The sequence below is a fragment of the Protopterus annectens genome, chromosome 8.part0 (genome assembly GCF_019279795.1).
Source record: "Protopterus annectens isolate FY-2018-M chromosome 8.part0, PAN1.0, whole genome shotgun sequence".
In the NCBI taxonomy this organism is placed as follows: domain Eukaryota; kingdom Metazoa; phylum Chordata; order Ceratodontiformes; family Protopteridae; genus Protopterus; species Protopterus annectens.
Genome location: NC_056741.1, coordinates 1,445,781,579 through 1,445,800,773, shown reverse-complemented (window position 1 = coordinate 1,445,800,773; position 19,195 = coordinate 1,445,781,579). Strand labels below are relative to the sequence as shown.

General features: G+C 39.2%; 1 protein-coding gene across 1 annotated transcript in view; it reads right to left on the bottom strand.

The window, feature by feature from the left end:
• Positions 1–19,195, bottom strand: part of PDZD3 (PDZ domain containing 3) — a 316,510-nt gene that overhangs the window by 59,663 nt on the left and 237,652 nt on the right. Inside the window, exons 5-7 of the mRNA XM_044079455.1 lie at positions 18,328–18,529; positions 7,102–7,238; positions 5,152–5,356 (exon numbers count right to left, since the gene is read on the bottom strand). Coding sequence (XP_043935390.1) covers positions 5,152–5,356; positions 7,102–7,238; positions 18,328–18,529 — 544 coding nt within the window. The remainder of the gene's footprint in view (positions 1–5,151; positions 5,357–7,101; positions 7,239–18,327; positions 18,530–19,195) is intronic.

The following is a 19,195-nucleotide window of genomic DNA, read 5'->3' as shown; positions in this document are numbered from 1 at the left end:
TCCATCCAAAAAAAAAGGAGGGAAGCAAGTGTAGGGACAGTCAGTGAAGCACTGTATAACATTACTAGCATGGGGTTCCCCAGATGGCCAGGAAAGTATAGGTCCCATGTACTTAGGAAAAGTGATGAGCTAAGGCTTCTTAAAATGTAGATCTACATAAGGAAAAGGCAAATGAGTCTCTGGTTTATCATGAGTAAAATCATTCAACCTGTTCTCTTCCCAGACTTGAGCTTGATTTAGTGTTACAGATGTGATGAGAATGGAGTTAGGATGTATCAGGAGGTTAAAACTGACCAGTGCAGTGCAAAGTGAAAAGTAATTTTCAGCACCTTTTTGGTTTTACAATGCACTTACTAAAAGCACTACATTAGATACAGTGCAGCATCTTTTTGCAATACTTAATACTTAATACTTAACGTGATGCAGTGTTTTGGAATTCATAGAGTTTATTATCTGAGGAATTCGCCGTGGTGGTGGTGCTGCGATAGCGTTGTCGCCTCACAGTAAGACGCTGTCCGGTTCGATTCTCAGTTAGTGTCTTCTGCGTGGAGACATGCGTGAATGGGCATACCTTCGTTGAAGGTTGTACGTCAGGGCTGGCAACTCAGTACATAAAAATCAACTGCCAATCATTAGCGGACCGGAGTTCCGCTGTGGCAACCCCTAACCGGGAAAAGCCGAAAGACACATTCATTATCTGAGGAATTCATTTTCAGAGCAGCTGATATGCTTGGACATAAACTGCTTAAACAACTTTCTTTATGGTGTCATTGAGATTAAGTGCCCACATTTCTTTTAAACCCATTCAGACTGAGTAGTGTAGTTGACATATTTGTGCATATTAATTATGAAACATAGTGCTGGGGTAGTAGTATTCAGCCTGTTTTTCTGCAGTTTCCATGATTAAAAAACACAATTCTAAAGATAATAAAACATATCTTTTTCACAGATTGAGGTACTTATATTTCTGACTTTATTCATCCATATACTGTATTTTAACAAAGTTTGTATGCTTAGCAATGGAATATGATATTACTCTTATAATCACAGTGCTGTGGTGTTATATAATTTATGCTGCACTCACTTGGATGAACATTTGAGTGATTTTTTGGAAGCATAGTAGTGGCATAATTAAATCATATTTGAATTAAAATCTTTCCTTATACTCTTAAGTGCCTCCATTTTGATTTTTTTCATAATTTACTGCTCTCTGCACTTGTTTGTTGTCGTATTTTAATTTATCTGCATTTATTTAAACTGTATTTGCCTTAATATTGCTACACACTCAAGTGTGCTAGCATGTACTGCATTTAAAGTGTTTTTGCTACTGTTTTAACTGCTTTTCTGCAAAAAAAAAAAAAAAAAGTTCTAAGCTTGTTTCCCACCTTTCCTATAACTAGTCTAGTCCATATACAGATTTGTTGCATCCAGGACTGTTTTGTAAGTTTCTGAGCCCCCCAGACCTTTCTGTGTTACAGGGAAGCCTTCTAGCTTATCGGTGGGAGTGGTAAGCACTAGGTAGCCTATCTACCACAAGAGGAGTGGTTTCTGGTCCAGAAACTGTAGTTTATTGGCCATTTGGGCATTTTTTCTGTCCCTATCAACTTTCTGATTTAAAAGCCTGTGTTTGCGCACCATGCAGTGGCTCTCAGCTGAGGTAAACTATTACAGGTGCCAGAAAGTCTGCTCTTCAATTTTCCCCTTAGAACGTGCTTGTTTTTTATTTCTTGCACTTCAATTAGCATAATTGGCTAGCACTTTAACAGGCTTTTGTAGCATTTATTGTAGCACACTTAGGTGCTGTCAGCACTAGCTGTTCCTATGCAGTAATAGCACCAGTACTTATTAGTTATGACCATCCCTCCTGGTATAATTGTATGGCAATTTCCTGTGCTCCGTCCTGCTACCCTGGTGAACTTGGGCATTCTGAGACAGTGTGGCAACTGTCTAATGTACACAGACAACTCTCTCCTCTTACCTCCCAACACTCATACCAGTGAGAGATGCACTTATATCATCAAACTGGAAGGAGTGCGCGCTCCAACCAAGACCGGACTAGCTGGTCAAGAGGAGAAGGTCAACACCTGCAACTCACTACATAGAACACACAGCCCACCAAAACACCAACCATCACAGCCTACACATAGAAACACAAACCTTACACCCACCTTCGCGGAGCCTCTCAATAGAAATTTACCCAAACAACAGAGACCCCCCAAGACAGAAACGCACTCGACCACCACAATACAACACCAACCCCAGAACACATAGCTCACCACCACAGTATGCCTCTCAACCCAAGCCCTTAAGGCAAAACACTTTGCCCAATGTACTAATCATAGGAGACTCAATTATGTGGCAAACTGATGTCCCACTCACTAGCTTGAACAAGGAGAATGTGACAGTCAGTTGTCTGTCAGGTGCCAGGATCTGTCACATAACACATGCACTCAGGTCACTCCACAACAAGTACAGATATGACTCAGTCATTGTCCATATGGGTGTGAATGACCTGAGACATACCTCCCTGGACTACATGAAAAGAGATGTGATGGAACTCTTGGATTATGCGGCCCAGGCAGGTATGACCCTAGCCCTGAGCAGTATTCTACCATCACACAGAATGATACCACAGTACAAGCAGAAAATTATTGACTTCAACAACTGGCTAAGTTTCTGGTGTCATTCTAAGGGGTTCGCCAGATGCTTTACCAGAGACAGCCTACATCTGTCACCCCTGGGAATCTGGGTACTGGCCAAGGCTCTTGCCACCCCTATAGTGCCTTTTTAGTCAGTGCTCCAAAGACCAAAATTCCACTGTAACAGCTACAAACAAATGGAATCTGAGGCTTATGCTGCTTAATTCTAGAAGTCTAAATCTCAAGATGCACTCACTCAAAGCTTTCCTCAAAACAGAGACTGTCAACATCTGTGCTGTAAAGGAAACCTGGTTTAAATAGGTAGAAAGCACCCCTGTGCTCCCAGGCTACAACTCATTCCATACCTTTTGGCCCCAGAATGTGGCCGGAAGCTCCAAAGGAAGTGGTGTCTCCATATTCTTAGAGGATATGCACTCTAGACTGGTAGCCCAGCATAATGCATCCAAGATATTTCAAGTAGAACCAACACTGGGTAAGACGGCGATACAAGTCATAGCCTGCTACAGAACCCCAAATATGTCCCCAGACTCTCACTCCAACTTCCTAAGCACCCTGGAATCTATCAAGGTCCAACCCAGTACTCTCATATTGGGTGACATCAACTACCCTTCCATCAACTGGGAAAACTATTCAAGTACCAATGTGTGTGTGTGTGTGTGTGTGTCTACGTCATAACACTGAAATTTCATAACGTTGAATGTCATAACATTGGGACCATAACATTGAAAATTCAAAACACTGAAAACCCAAAACATTGAAAACTCAGAACATTGAAAGTGTGCTTCATAACACTGAAAACTATATTGCACAAATAAATAAGATCCCCTCCACCTACACCACCTAACTAACAAACACACTTTCTACTACGTTTCTGCAGGGGGGCAAAACCCCCTGCACCCCCCATAAATTAAATATACCAACTCCAAGATCGCACTGCAGTAGAAAAAAGTTAATTTCCTAACCTCATTGTATGGTGATTGTGATACAGTGAGGTTAGGAAATTAACTGTTTTCCACTGTAGTGCAATCTTGGACTTGCTATATTTAATTTAAGGGGTGTGTGGGGTGCAGAGCCCCCCCCACATGAGGGGTGCAGGGGGGCTTGCCCCCATGCAGAAACGTAGTAGAAAATGTGTTTGTTAGTTAGGTGTTGTTATAGGTGGAGAGGATGCTATTTATAAATGCAATGTAGTTTTCATTGTTATGAAGCACACTTTCAATGTTCTGAGTTTTCAATGTTTTGGGTTTTCAATGTTTTGGGATTTAGATGTTTTGGTCTCAATGTTATGAAATTCAACGTTATGAAATTTCAATGTTATGAAGTAGACCTATATATATATATATATATATATATATCTATATATATATATATATATATATATATATATATATATATGTGTGTGTGTGTGTGTGTGTGTGTGTTCATAGGTTCATATGTAGGTACTAGGCTATTGGCCCTAGGACATAATTAAGTCTAGCCAAAATGTTTCGGCTTGTGCCTCCCACTATATGGGGGTTGAGGGAAAATTATTTCTTACCAATGTTACCTTGTAGTTTCAGTGGGTCTGTTGTTATTAGTGTAAGCTTGTTGAGTATGCTGTTCAATAAATTTGATTTGTCCCATTTGCTTTCAGCTGGTTATACGTTTACAACTTAAACTGGACCCATGTATAGCTACCTAAGCTAATGCCACAACACATTTATAGGAGAGCAGCTGGAAGGACACCTCCATGCTAGCTAAATATGAAGAAATGTTCCCCACACATATTTGCCAGTGACTGTTGGCATCTCACTGTTGTAACACCAGACAGATGGGATATGACTGTAACAAAGCACTACTGAAATGGGAAGGTGCATCATGGAATGCTTGTTCATGTTTCCTGTCATTGTAACCTGCTAATGATAGTACTCATGATGCATTACAGTAGTACCCTTTGCAGCATTCCATCCATGTTGCACATCACTTACATGCTGTTAGTACTTGCTCAGCGGTCTACCCACAATGCTGTTCACTAGAATGCCCTGATAACCTGCTCAGTATCCTACCAATTATGTACTGCGCCAGCATGCACTGTCTCCTCAAGAAACAGGATCAGCAGAATTCAAAACTCATGCTCCTTTCTCTTTACCATGCCATACAGCACAAAAGAAAAGATGAGAGTAGGGCATGCCTACCAATTTAATGTTTCAAAATTCAGCCTACACATTAGAAAATACTTTTTCCATGGATAGAGTAGTGTATAAATTGAACAGTTTTCCATATGGATTAGAGATACTAGCTGGAGTGATATGGCAGATTAGAGAGACAACTTGTATTTTTTGATGTAACAGCTGTGTAATGTAAATCAAGCATTCATCTTTGGTGTTTTGAGAATTAAATGACAGCATGTGGAGTCTTGGACAAGCTAGCATTTCATTTTGTTGTTTATTCAGCAGTGCTTTACAAGTTGTATAAAATGGTCATATTAACTAAAGAAATAGTATGCACTTACCACACCTTCCAGACTTGGATGCTTCCTGACGTAGAAGAAACCCATATCCCATGGTCCCTTTCACCATGTATAGTTTTCTGGGTTTGAATGGTATCCAGGTTGCGTCAGCCATAGATGCTGTAATTTTGATACCCTTCTCTTGGTAGAAGACTTCTGATTGGCTGTCTACCACTAGAACTACTATAACCTGTCTGCTCTCCTTTATCTGCATATCAAGACAGAAAAAAGACAAGTAAACCATTAATTAAACCCTAATATGGTAAGTATTAAATGTATAGTGTTTATTGCTTCTGTTTTTAGTTTACATTTTTCTTCTCTCTCTTCTTCGTTGTACCCAAATCATTGTATAAATGAGCCATACATTTCTCTGACAGGCTAGTTAGCATGGACCCCCAGATACCCAAACTGTAGGTCAGACCTTATCCCTGGCAAAGGGAGAGAGGGCACTCATTCCATTGTCAGGCCTCAGAAGGATGAGCTTAATAATAAGTGCATAGAGCTGGTAAGGTTCTGCTTCAGGTTGTGTATGTTTTGGGAGGGAGCACTTCATCCTTTGGGGCTACTACAGTGTCCCTGTACTGTGCATCTCTCCTATTATTCTGTCAACTCAGTCAGACATGACATGCTTATAAATCATTCCCCTTCCCTACTGCAAACAGTTGTATATTGGAGCTTCCCAGTGTTTACTCCACTACTCGTTTAGAACATCTCGGAATGCTATGTCTGCTGTACAAGCCAGCAGTCAGGTAAAAGTGTTTTAAGAACGACACTACATAATTTGCTACACAACAAATTTTCCCTATAACTCTAGAATGTTCGTAGTGCTAAGGTGATGCTATCACCAAGTCAAAATGCATCCAGCAGCAATTTTGGACACTATTTTGTCAGCAGAATATAGAATGTATCCAATTTGGCTGGACAACAATAGCAGGACTGCTAATGCACCTAGATGGCAAAGCTAGATTTTCTTAATAGTACAGTTTCACACCATCTTAATAAGGAAATTATGTATGATGTTTTAAGTCTCTGAAAGGATATAGAAGTCTCAGACCTTGTTAAGGATGGAGTAGATTACTTGGGATTACAAAAACAGCTATGACTTGGTCAAACACCTAACTAAGCAATGTAATAGGGCAATTAATTGTCACATTCTGGGATACATGTGTGAAGATGTATTGCATCATCAATTAGCTGCAATATGCATCTTGGATTGCACCTAGGACAGACAACATAATGACTCAGTTATTAAACTTTCTGCAACACATGTCCAGGGTCATGGGTTCAGTCTTGATTTCCCATTAGTGTTTCTGTGAACTTTGAATGTTTTCCCTCTGTCTTTGTCTGTTTTCACCATGCACTCTGATATCCTCCTACTTTCCAGTAACATGCATTTGTCTAGCTACTCAGAACCGCCCATATTATATACAGCATATTTACCCTTGCCCTTGTACCCCAGGTCATAAAAGACCAGTTCTCTCAACCAGTTAATAAACAAGCAAATAAATAAAAAGCAAATTCACTGTTCTGCCAAAGATCCCATTCATATGTACAAGTGTACCTACTTGTACATGAACTTATAGGAAACACCTCTAATTCACTGTGACATCTATGGTGGACTACTCATGCTTGATATTTTACAGGAGCTGCAAAGGTGAACCTGGAGTTCCACCCATGTTGCTTTGTTAGGTTGAGTGATTGCATCCTTCTTTTTTTTTTAAGTTATACTATTATGAGGAAATGGGGAAGAAGTAGGGTAAATGAATAACAACAACAGAATGTTGCAGAAGAAGACAGGGATATGAAAGAGGAAGATGAAGTACAGGAAAGGAAGACAGAAGCAGAAGGTCAAATGAAGGAATGACAGAAAACAAAAAAGACAAAATGATAGTGTGCAGGCAAATGAAGTAGTGAAATAATGTGCAAGTGTATAAGCATATGGTGAGCTATTACCTTTCTGGAAAGCTGAGAAAGGTTAAGGTTCTTCACAGTTACTCCATTCACCTCAAGAAGTATGTCATCTGGAAGGATGCCAGCTCTCTCTGCTGGCCCCCCCTTCTGAACACTTAGTGTAAAATGACCTTTCATACCTAGAGATAGGAAAAGATGACAACCTGATTTAGTTTATTGCATCATGACAGCTGAATATATAACATTTGTATACATTCTATCCTATGATTTAAGCTACAGCAAAGCAGATTCTGAAAAAGTTTTGAATTCAACAGGTACTGCAAACTGTCACAAGGAATTTTTTTTTCAATATGGCATCTAGCTTGCTGAGAGTATAACAAGCACACCTAAATGATGCAAAATATGCCTTTTAAATATTATTCTATATATGGATACCTGTTATCTTTTACACTACTATAGAGGGTGTCCGGGAATGTAAAAGTTTTAAAATATCTTGCAAGATATCCCTTGAGTCATGTTTTGTAATTTAATTAGACAAGTTCGCTCATATGAGAGCTCTCCTTTTTCAGGGGTAAACTAGGGGCACAATGAAGGTAAATGACTTGCTTAAGGTCCCAAGTGTTACCATATGAAAACTAGCATTAAACTTAAGTTTACAAATTTTGCATTCCAACATGTTGCGCACTTGTGTCTTAAATTATGCACTATCATAAGAACTTTAAGACTGTAGTTTTGCAAAGTATGTTTATCCTTTCTGAGAGATGTTCGGGATCTGAATTCTTCTACTAATGTTCAATTTGTAGCTATACTGTGAGGACCTTTATTCAAATTAATAAGAATATCTTTAGGCCAAATGATGTATTCTGCTGCAATACTGAGAGCATTGTTTATGTACTGATATGTGATTGTAATTTGTTTTATGTGGGGGAGACTAAAAGGGCTTTTAAGGTAAGGTTGCAGGAACACTTAAGTGATATTAAGAATAAAAAATGAAGAGTCCTTTAGCTACTAATTTTAATTTGCATCATGGTTGGGATGGTAGCTGTTTAAGGGGTACTATTTCAGAAAACGTTAAGGTATTTTATGGTGTGGATTTAAAAAATAAATTGCTTTATGAGGAAGCAGTTTTTATTTTAAAATATTGTATGTTGACCCCTAGTGGTCTGAATGTTGAATGCAATTAGAAATCGCTATTGTAATTAAATGTGTGATTTTATTGGATGTTATTTAATTGTGTTAATTAATGTTTTATGACTATTAGTATTTCAGTGTTTTTTGTAGAATGTTGAGATAACTCTTGGAAGGCCAGTGGCCGAGGTGCTTTTTTGTTTTAATAAAAGTTCGGATCTGCTGACTTCGTGGTTATGTATTTCTTGGTAACGCTGTAATTTTTTGGCCTTCCCTTCTCTTTACACATGTATTACCTCATTTAAAAACTCCTTTCCCTCCTAGTCCCTCCTGTATTTCTCCGAGTGAGCTGAAGTAAGTCTCGTACATTCACGCTGCTCCTCTTGCTTTCTTTGCAACATCCTGCTTACTCTCTGCTTTTGCAGACTTTTAGGTAGGTGGCTCTAGCTTAGGTAAATCACTTCTACTCATACTGATTCATTTGATTCCTTCTGTATTATTCCTGAATCTGCAGTGGCAACTTTTTGAAAATGGAAATTTCCTAGTCTAAATGTTACGGGAAAAACAAGAAATAAGGCCTGTGTAATACATTTGGTACATTTTCCATTATGTTTGCTGTCTAGCACTGATTTTTATTTATTTATCCTTTGTTAATCTGGTTAATACAACTAGTCTAGTAGCCTCTTTTCAGGGAAGGTCATAGGTGGTATTTATACTACTAGGGCAAATCTGGCCAGGGTATTGTATAACTTCCCCCACTCTTTTCCATAGGTGTCATGGGATATTTTGCATCCACCTGATCTACCACCAAGTTAAGCAGATAGGCCCTCAGTTTAATGTCTCATTTGACACTCATAGTTTCATAGGTGTACAGGATGATACTAGACTATTGGCCTGGAGGCCCTTATAAGCCTAGCCAAGAGTTTCAACTATGTTCCCCTCAAAGTCAGCACCTGTTTCCCCTGTCCAGCAGGGACACAGGTGAAATCCCAGGGGTATATTTTCTGTTTCCCATCCAGTCATCCATTTTCCTCTTAAAGAAGGTTAGAGAGGTACTCTCCTTGACATGGAAAGGGAGTCTATTCCACAGACAGGTGAGTCTTTGGGACACAAATCTATCCTGTCAACAAGTTCTATTAATGTCACAGACCAGGTTAAGCCTTGCATGCAGGTTGCATGAGTGGTGTTTGAGACCCTGGATGTTCCTGGTCAGAAACCTCTGTGGTCTCTCCAACTACTGCATGTGCTTGGCAACTCACTCATGACTGCATCTTCCACCTTATGCTGCACTGCAGTGTCAGCAAATGATCTACCTGGTGTGGGAATAAAACGCACAACTGTCTACACCAATGGCAAGTGTGCTGCCTGTTGCATCACTAATTCTTTCATATTTCTCTCATTCGGCATTTCTGAGGCTGCGGTGGTGCAGTAGTTAGTGTTGTCGCCTCACATCAAGAGGTTCTCTGGTCCGATTCTCAGCTTTAGTGCCTTCTGTGTGGAGTCTGCATGTCCTCCCTGCGGTCAAGTGAGTTTTAAAAGACATGCAGGTAGGTGTGTGTATGTGCGTGTGCCTTCTGTGAAGGTTGGATGCCGGGCTGGCAACTTGGCACTGTAAAAACTCCACTGCCAATCAATCTGCGGACCGGTGATCCACTGTGGCGACCCCTAACTGGGAAAAAACGAAAGACATTCTTTGTTGTTCTCTTATTCAGCACTTCTGTATGCTCCTGTTTGCAGGCTGGATATTCCTAGAAAATACCATCGTGAACAGTTATGATGGGAAATGCATTTTGGTATATCTGTTAACATAAAGTGTATTTTTATCTTATTTTAGCAAAGTATCTTTGGACAGCTAAACTGATGCTTAAATTTAAGGTATTCTTGTTTAAACAACACTGGTAATCTGGTACACATTGTGCATCTAGTTATCAGAAATGTAATATTTGTCTGCATGAGTCCTACTGCACTGTTTCATTTTTGCACAGTCCAGGTCCTGGGCCTTGCTTAATTAATTGTTCAAAGCAGAACTCTGGAACCTGTTGTCTTTGTTACAGCACTCATGAATGTAACATGGCCCCTTCCTGTCCTGTACATCTTTTATCTCCAGCAAAGTATTACCCAAGAAGGAAAAGATGGCACCAGACAGTTCCTAAATGAAAATATATCCACAAATAAACAAGAAATAACAAGACTTGCTACATGCTATTCCTTCTGTTCTTCATTCTTATGTGCAAAAACTTCAACACTAATTCCATTACTCATCACTCTTACTAGTCTCTTCTGGCATAACCCATCAAATAATTATTTGCTTCTCCTTTATCCCCACTTTCATGTACATCTCTCCATCTACCATATCGTACTGCCACAATCCTCAGTCTTCACTGCGGTGGAGAGCAAATGCTACTTTTTCCCCACTACTCTTTTTCTCAACATAAGAAGTCATTGGGTGCTGCTTTTAGATAACACATGCATATTTTGCTTTCATTATCCCAGCTGTATGTTTTATTTCTACTTTCTAATTCTCCTTCTATTCTCATGTGGTGACACCGAAGCTAGTCCTTAATTTCCTTCCCCAACCATTATCAAAGTATCAAATTAGGACTAATAAACATTTGAAGTAGTTGCAACTAATTCCTGCACAATATGAAACATGAATGCAAACTAATAATTTTCAAATTACTGTAGTTACAGAACTGTGTCCAGAACCTGAGTCATTCATCTCACCTGCACTTCTAGACAGCTATCAGACCTTGTAGAATAGCAGGTTAGGAGAAGAGATTTATTGAGTACTTTTATTCATAAATCACTACTTCTGCTATTCATACATTGTTACCTTATCAAACTGCAATGTTAATTTCCTTAAATTACTTATTAAAGAAGCAGTTATAAAAAAATTGCATTAAACTTTGGGTGATGGATGTGTATATCTCCACTCCAGCTACCCATAGTAAAAAGTGCCTTCCAACTGAACTCCTATATGGTTAACCTGACAAAACAACACTCAGCCATTCCTAGGTTCATAGGCTGTTACTAGGCTAATGGCCACTAGGGCCCTTACAAGCCTAGGCATGCTCCCCAAGCCCATTTGGATCCCAAGTATCATAGGTGTCTATGTGTGTGTGTGTGTGGGGGGGGGGGGCATGTCAGTAGGGAGTTAAGTAAGGGATTTGTAGAGGGGTGTTAGGATAATACTTTTCTTATTGATAACCTCTGTCAATAATGGACATGGAGGTCAGACTGGTAGTCAATTTTCAATTTCCCATCCAGTTGTCAATGTTTCATTTGAATAGGGTCAGGGAATGAACTCTGTTTTACATAGATGAGGAGCCTATTCCACAGTGTGGGGATCCTTTGGGACACACATGTGTCTCTCCAGCACATTCTGTTTATGTCACAAGTGAAGTTTACATCCCTGGATCTAGTGTTTCTGGTGCTGTTTGTTTTGTGCATATACAACAGATCCATCAGGGCTGAGTCTGAGGAAGCCATGTAAGCCAGGCAAAGATCCCTTCTCAGTAGCCTGTAGAAGACTGAATACAGTGACAGAGCTTTTAGGTGATCAGTGTAGGACAGGTTATTAATGCTTTGAATTCTCCTGGTGAGAAACCTTTGTGGGTGTTCCATCTGTTAAAAGTTCCTGGCTAGGTACATGCCAAAGGGGGCACTGTACTCAATGAAAGGTCTGATATGGGCCAAGTAGAGTTGTACTATAACTTCCTTGGACCTGGATGCCATACCCTTACCTATAAGCTGGAAAACATAGAATGATTTTCTTACTATCTTAGCTATGCATTGGTCAAAGACCAGATGGTTGTCCTAACTGAAAGACCAGCACTGGTAGAGTTTTAAGTAGAATCTAGAACAGGAGGTGCCATTAAGAAAGGAATAATTAGTAGAGCATATAAAATATTGCATGATAAATATAAAAATCAATCAAAGGAGGTTAGAAAGGAATTGGAAGACAGACTGGATAAGCAATTCACAAAGAAACAATGAGATATATGTATGTCTCCCAAATATGCAACAAAGTCTAGAAGAGTTAGGATCTTTGCTTGAAAGTGTTTACATATGCATTTTTATACCCCAAGTAGACTCCAAAGAAGTTTTCCGCAGGTAAACAGAAAATGTTCGAGGTGTGATGGGGAAGAAAGAGATAACTTGGAACATATTTTCCTGGAGTGTAATGAGTTGGCAGACTTTAAAGATTCCCTGCAGACTGCTCTGTTGGAGATGCCGGGTGTGTAAATTGGTCTAACTAAGGAAATCATGTTTTTGAGCTGTGATACAGGATTGGAATTGCATAGAAATAGTAAGGCCTTGCTGAGTCTAATTATGATGGCTAACAAAAAGGCAATTACTAGGAAATGGAAATCAGAGTCTAAACCAACTTTACTAGAAGTACTGAAGATAGTAACTGAGATAAAACTACTGGAATTAGGATCTTTAGAAAAGGGTAGGAGCAAATTATATTGAAAAAAATGGGAATTGTGGGAACAATACATGCAGAAAAGGAACAAGGTTTAAAAGAAGGCAGGAATTAAATGAGATGTAATAGTTGACTGACAATGACTAGATATATTATAAGTGATATATAATATTTGCAGCTACAGTTGTGTCGGCATGGTTTGTAATGTATAATGCTTGCAACTGAGGTTGTATCAGTATAGTTTATTTTCATTTATATAAATGTAAGATTGCCTATGTCATACATGATAATTTAATAAACATGTTTCTTGTTTAATTAAAATAAATGCCAGATTGCTGTGTATATATGTGCACAAATCAATTACTACTGGTCAACTCTTAGGGTTGTTTTATCAATGGAGTCATTAACTTGAGTTGACAGTTTCCTAAAGGGCATTATAATACAATTCTGGCATTGAGTTTTAGGCCCTGGCTTTGGCACTAGTAATTTGTCTGTGTTAAACCCTCTAGAAATATTTTGGTGTCTTTGGGGGATATCTATAATAGCTCTCTGTTTACAGCCATCTGTGAACTTGTTGAGCCAATGACCTTGAAAGTTAGTGTTGACATCTGACAAGTTGGTACCAAACAGTAGTGGGCCCACCACAGAGCCGTGGGGTACTCCGCTGATGACAGCAATCTTGGTGGAGGTAGTCCCAGTGATACTGACTTCTTGGGTCCTGTCCATGAGCCAGCCAGCAATCCAGTGAATTATGTAAGGATTTAATCCTGCCTCAGAGAGCTTGTCAACAACACTCTCATTCATTGCCCTTGTGACCCTCTCAGTGAAGTCTACCAGATTAAGTAGACATGACTTTCTTTTAACAAAGCCAATTTGGGATGGACCCAGTGTCTGTAGGTTGCCAATGTCCTTGTTTTTCATTTCCTTGATAATTTGTTGAATGGCTTTGCATATTAGGCTCATTAGACTGATGGGTCTCTCTAAAAGATTTATTGTTAGCAATCAATCCTTAAGCAAGTTTAGGAAAACTATCTTGACGTGCTGGGCAGTATTCAAGTCAGATAGAGCCTTATTACAACTTGTAGGGGAACAGCCAAAAATTATTTATAAAAAGGGTAGGAATTTGACAAATATTTTTGAGAATCAGTATTTTTTTTTGTACCTGGCCCATAAAAGGGATGAGAAAATGTGGGCATTGCACTCAATTCCAATTTGTGCAGGAAGCAGTTGTATTGTGGGTCCATCCCATTTGAAAGTGAGTTTAGCTAGTGGTTGTAACTGTATGTCCAAAAGTGTTGTCTGCGTTGTCTGCTGTGATCCCTGCTGGGTTTATTATCTAGGTAAGACTGAATGGGCTTTCTTAATAAAACAATATATCAGCATGTTTACAATATGAGTAAAATGAATTTCATCAATGCCTTGTATAAGCATACAAGGCATTGTCAGGGACTTAAAATGTTTCAATTTACTACTTTGGAGAAAGTTTAACAGAATCCCAGGGGTGGCCCATGGGAAACAATATTAGAATTCAGGGAATTGTAGAGGCAGTTACTTTTAAATTCCCAGGACCCATCTGGATTGAATAAAAATGTTTTCATAGTAATCATTTGTTGACCCATGGGTCTAATGTGTTCTTTGCTTATATTTAAGCACATTCATTATAGTTGTTTTTGAATGGCTTTATCAGCTTTTAATAAATTTATCTATGTACAATGTTTATAAATGAAGGAATGACTATTTGTTAATTTTGAATATATGTAAGATTTAATATGTATGTTCTTATAAAATAGTAGTTATCAACTGTTAAATTTAACTGATTGTGTAATTAGGTTTGATTAAGGTTATATATAGAGCAGTTAATTAATTCATGTTTTACTGGTTCTGAGGAATTCTGTAATGGATGATGAAGTAGATGAAAGTGCTTAACCTTTCTATATTGTTTTTACTAAGAATTGTGGTTGGGGTATGATAATAAAACAGCGGTATCCTAACTACTGGATTTGGACATCTTTGAGCAGCTTTTGTTTTCTTTTTTTTTCTTTTTAGCTATACTGTTGAGTTTGCCCCTATCTGTAATGCAGATGCAGCCATCAGGTAGAGCAGTGTGCCGACAGCAAGTAAATCCATTTATTCCTGCCATGTAGTAACACTTGGCAGTGACACAGAAGCTAGCACCCAAAGATCTGATGCCTGGTGTCCTACGTGGCTACAGATGATATTGCAAGCATCGTCAGATTCAATGATGACTGCTCTTGGAATGTATGCTGCCATTCTGCCAGGATGTGTACATGAAAATGGTGCTGATGATGTAACTATAGGACATTAGGAGGTCTCTGATTGGCTGTAAGGTGCTCAATGGAACATTCAAGTCCTGAACCACCATGACAGTCATGGAATCATATCTATGGGATCAGATGTGGAGATGTGGGTACTGCAAACAAAAGGCCGTGCTGGGGAGGGCATATTGTTAATACCAGTCTGGGAACCTACTCCATGTGATATGGAGTGTTGCTGCTGCTATTGTAAATGCTGCCATGGGGGATGCTCCATGGCAACATGCACAAGTCATGAGGAACAGTCACATCACAGACCTGCACAACAATGACACTGCAGGGTACTGATCTCAGTCTGGACAAGCTGTTTGTGATTTCAAGTGGTCTGAAAAACAGGACTTGTGCTTTATGCACCTCTGGTTAATCCTAGTATTGCACCTGCAAGAGCCCAATGTAAAGATACACTGGTTGTATTGTGAGAGTCGTGAATTCCTATATGCCATTTGGAAATAGATGTAGGAGGTAGCACTTTGTAAGTGTGGCACCACCACTGACCTTGGTAGTTATAGACCCATCAGCCTGATGAGTCTCATTTAGAAAGCCATGGAACATATTATCACTATCCTGATAAACTATGATATTAAAAAATCTCATCAGATTACACTCGTAACAGTTTGACTTTGTTAAAGACAGATCCTGCCTAATGAATTTATAGGTTCAAAGGTTGTTACTAGGCTAACGATCACTAAGGCCTTTACAAGCCTAGCTGTGCACCCCAAACCATTTGGGTCTTGAGTATCATGGGCATCTCTACAGAGGGCATTTTAGTAGGGATGTAACTAAGGATTTGTAGAGGGCTAGTTAGGGTAATGCTTTTCTTATTGACGGACTCTGTCCATAAGGGACATGGGGGCTACACTGGGATTATATATATGATTTTGTATCCAATTGTCAAGGTTGGTTAACTTCTTTAAATAGGTATCACAGGCTGGTGAACTGGCATAGTTAGTAAGCTTAATGCATTACAAATAGATCCCTATGTGATAAGATGAATAGCAAATTGTCTAAAGGGCAGTCACAGAACCCATATGGTGTGGGGTAGCAGGTGTCTCATCAGAGAGCATGAAGGTGACCAGTGGTGTCTCACAGAGCTCAGTGTCGAGACCTCTTTTGTTCAGCATGTACTTTTCTGATCTCCAGACCATGAACCAAACTATCTGGTTAACCAAATTTGTCAAGTCCCTCTCTAATCTCAAAATCCTTCAGCAAGAACTTATGATCATTAATACTTGTGCTAAAAATGGTCTCAAATTAAATGCAAAAAACTGCAACATTGTCACATTTAGTAGACAAGCCCCCCCACCCCCCCACCCCCACACAGCATACAGCATAGTCAAACTCAATTTCAAAGTGTGAATATTGATAGGAACCTGGGAAGTTGCATTGATAGTTCCCTCTCCTTTATTGATGCAACAGTAGTCAAGAAGCCCTTCTACTCAGTGCAGCAAACCGACTAGGGGAATATCATCCAAATCTAAGCAGGTCATTGTCCATTCACACCCAGCATTGATTAGGCCAATTATTGAGTACAACAACTTTTTAGGATGTACCACACTAGACATTTCAAACAACTAGAAAGCACTCAGACATTCCTAACTAGGAAGATTGCTGCTTTAAACACCCTTAGCTACCTGGAAAGACTGGAAACACTGTCTCTTTTTAAGTATCTTAAAGACTCCCAGTGGTTGTGGATCTCTTGTATCTTCACAAATCAAATAGTGCCAACTTCCACCAATACTAGAACTAGAGATCTAAATCTTCAACAGCAGATAAGTAAAACATTGTGGAGAGAGAGGTTCATCTTGTAATGCATCCCCCACCTCACTTGCAAATTAGGCAGTGTGCTACACTATTGCCCTTCAAGCAGGACCTGAATGATTGACTGTGTTTTCACGAATTCACCCCAGGCTTGATTGGCCTACTAGTCCTTTGGGGGGGTACAATCTAAGGGTGGGTATTGCCAAGATCAGTTTCTTTAAATGTCGTATAACACTAAGAAGATAGGATAACTGACACTACAGAAGCTGCTGATTCATACGTATGCTGCCTGTGATCCTGCATCATGTGGTCATAATGCAGAATATTATCACCAAGTAATGAGATGGACTCCTTCACCAAGACCATGCAGGAACTCTCCCAGTGTGGATATGATGTTTCTATATTTCCTCTCTACCAAGGTCACATAGAAATCCTCTGGTGTTGGTATGCTGTTTCTTCACAGCCTGCTAGTTTAGTTGCTGCTGCTGTGGACATGACTTCCCAGCACAATTGCATATATCTTATGGCCATGGTACTAGGCTTGCTGAGCAGCCAGGAGTGGTCATTGCCATAAAAGCTGTTGTGGCTGTGACATATCATGGTAGGTGAGCCACATTGTGGGTGTTTTCACTTGTCAGTGTATGGTTCTTTTTTGTGCACTTAGTATTTGGGACATGATCAAACTATAAAAGTTCATGGCTGCATGCCAGCTTAACAAACTTACCTTAGGCAAACAAATGTTGGATGGGTATGGTGCATGTCTTACAGGTACTTGTCTGCTGCTGTCGGCCAGTCTATCTTGGTGATGACAACCCATTTCACATTCAGTGTACCTCCTCTAAGTTGTCATGATGATGGTGCTGTTGCCAGAATTTGCAACATAATATTTTGCAGCATGCAAGATGCAGGAGGCAGTAAAGATGCTGAACACCTTGTCAAGGGTGTTTTGCAGTGCTTTGATGCATTTCTCCAGGAAAACAAAAATATATTTGGGGTGTGTGAATACCTGTTCTGTGATGCTGCAAGTGTGTGTGTTTACTGTCTGACTATGGCTGACATACTGGTATCAGCAGCTGCAGCTCCAGTGAATATACTGCATCAACCAAAAGGTACCCTGTATCTCACAGATCTCCAAGTCATGCTACAGTCCTTAGAACACCATATGTGGGCATCATAGGGGTTTTCTGGATGCTTGGAGCACGTCAGAGATTCTACTTGTGTAATTTTACATCACAAGAGCAAGGACAGAGTGCTGCCCATGCCTGCTGATATATGTGTGACTGCTTTCTTTTCCTAAAACATGGATGGTGATACAGACTGCATTAATATGGTGCTGTTAGCAGTAACTCCATGTACCTCTGGTGCTACTCTAATGTAAGGTGTGGACCTACATATATGTCATTACGCTACATCATGCAAGTTGAGAAATGATGTAATATCTTACTTGTTAAGGACCAGGATATCCCTGTGGTATTACCAGTAAGCTGCTGAAACATGTGTGGACTTAGGATTGATGCCACTGTACTTAAATGACCACTATGGGCAGAAAATGAAGCAACACATTTTTTTTTATCTTATCAGCAGAAAAGCACCCCTCAAATTCAGCTATTATTATAACATTACGTTCTTGTGAGGAAATGCTGAAACCGAATCCAGTATTGTCTTTCTCCACAATGCAAAGTCGAGGTCTGGCAAAATGAGTTGTATTCTGGTCAGAAATCAATTCAAGGACGCTGCCTTTGTGAGCCTTGATGTCCATGTATGTAGTGCTGTCAAGAACTGTAAATGTGACATCATTCCCACTTGCTTTAATCTTCTGTACCACCTGCACAGCAAAATTGCCACAAAAAAAGAGATGTTTCAGTTTAAGGCCCTTGACTTTATTTCAGAATTTCTATATTTTCAGAAATATAGCAGATCATTCAGGCTGTATTGCAAAAATTATCACTACACCCATTAAAAAATCAGAATAATTTTAGTATACAAAAAAATGTCAGAGAAGCATATTGAAATCTAACTAGATAGTGTGACTACTTTATAGTTTTTAACATCTTAGATTTCATTTGGGCATCACCCATTTTGATGTTATTACAAACTAAACAGACCAAATTGTAATAGATATGAAAGTAATAACTTTTTAGATTTAAAATGTTGAATTAAGACAAAGATGGAAAGGTGTTAAATCTGAATGCTTGCAATATAAACTTTATAGGATAGCAGCTAAGTGACACACCAACTTTAGATGCTTTATAGCAGGAAAACATACAGTGACTTTTGCATTGTGTCTGCAACATTCCAGGATAAAAAAACAAGGAATCTTACTACATATGCATAGGCTATGTTAGGGCTGTAATTAGCTTCAGCTGCAGAAACCACACTGTTTTCTGTAATATTTTCATATATTACTACTGAATTTAAATTATAAAAGATTATTTATTCAGTGTGTGTTTGTGTGTATCTATATGTACATATATATCAATATCTATATGTG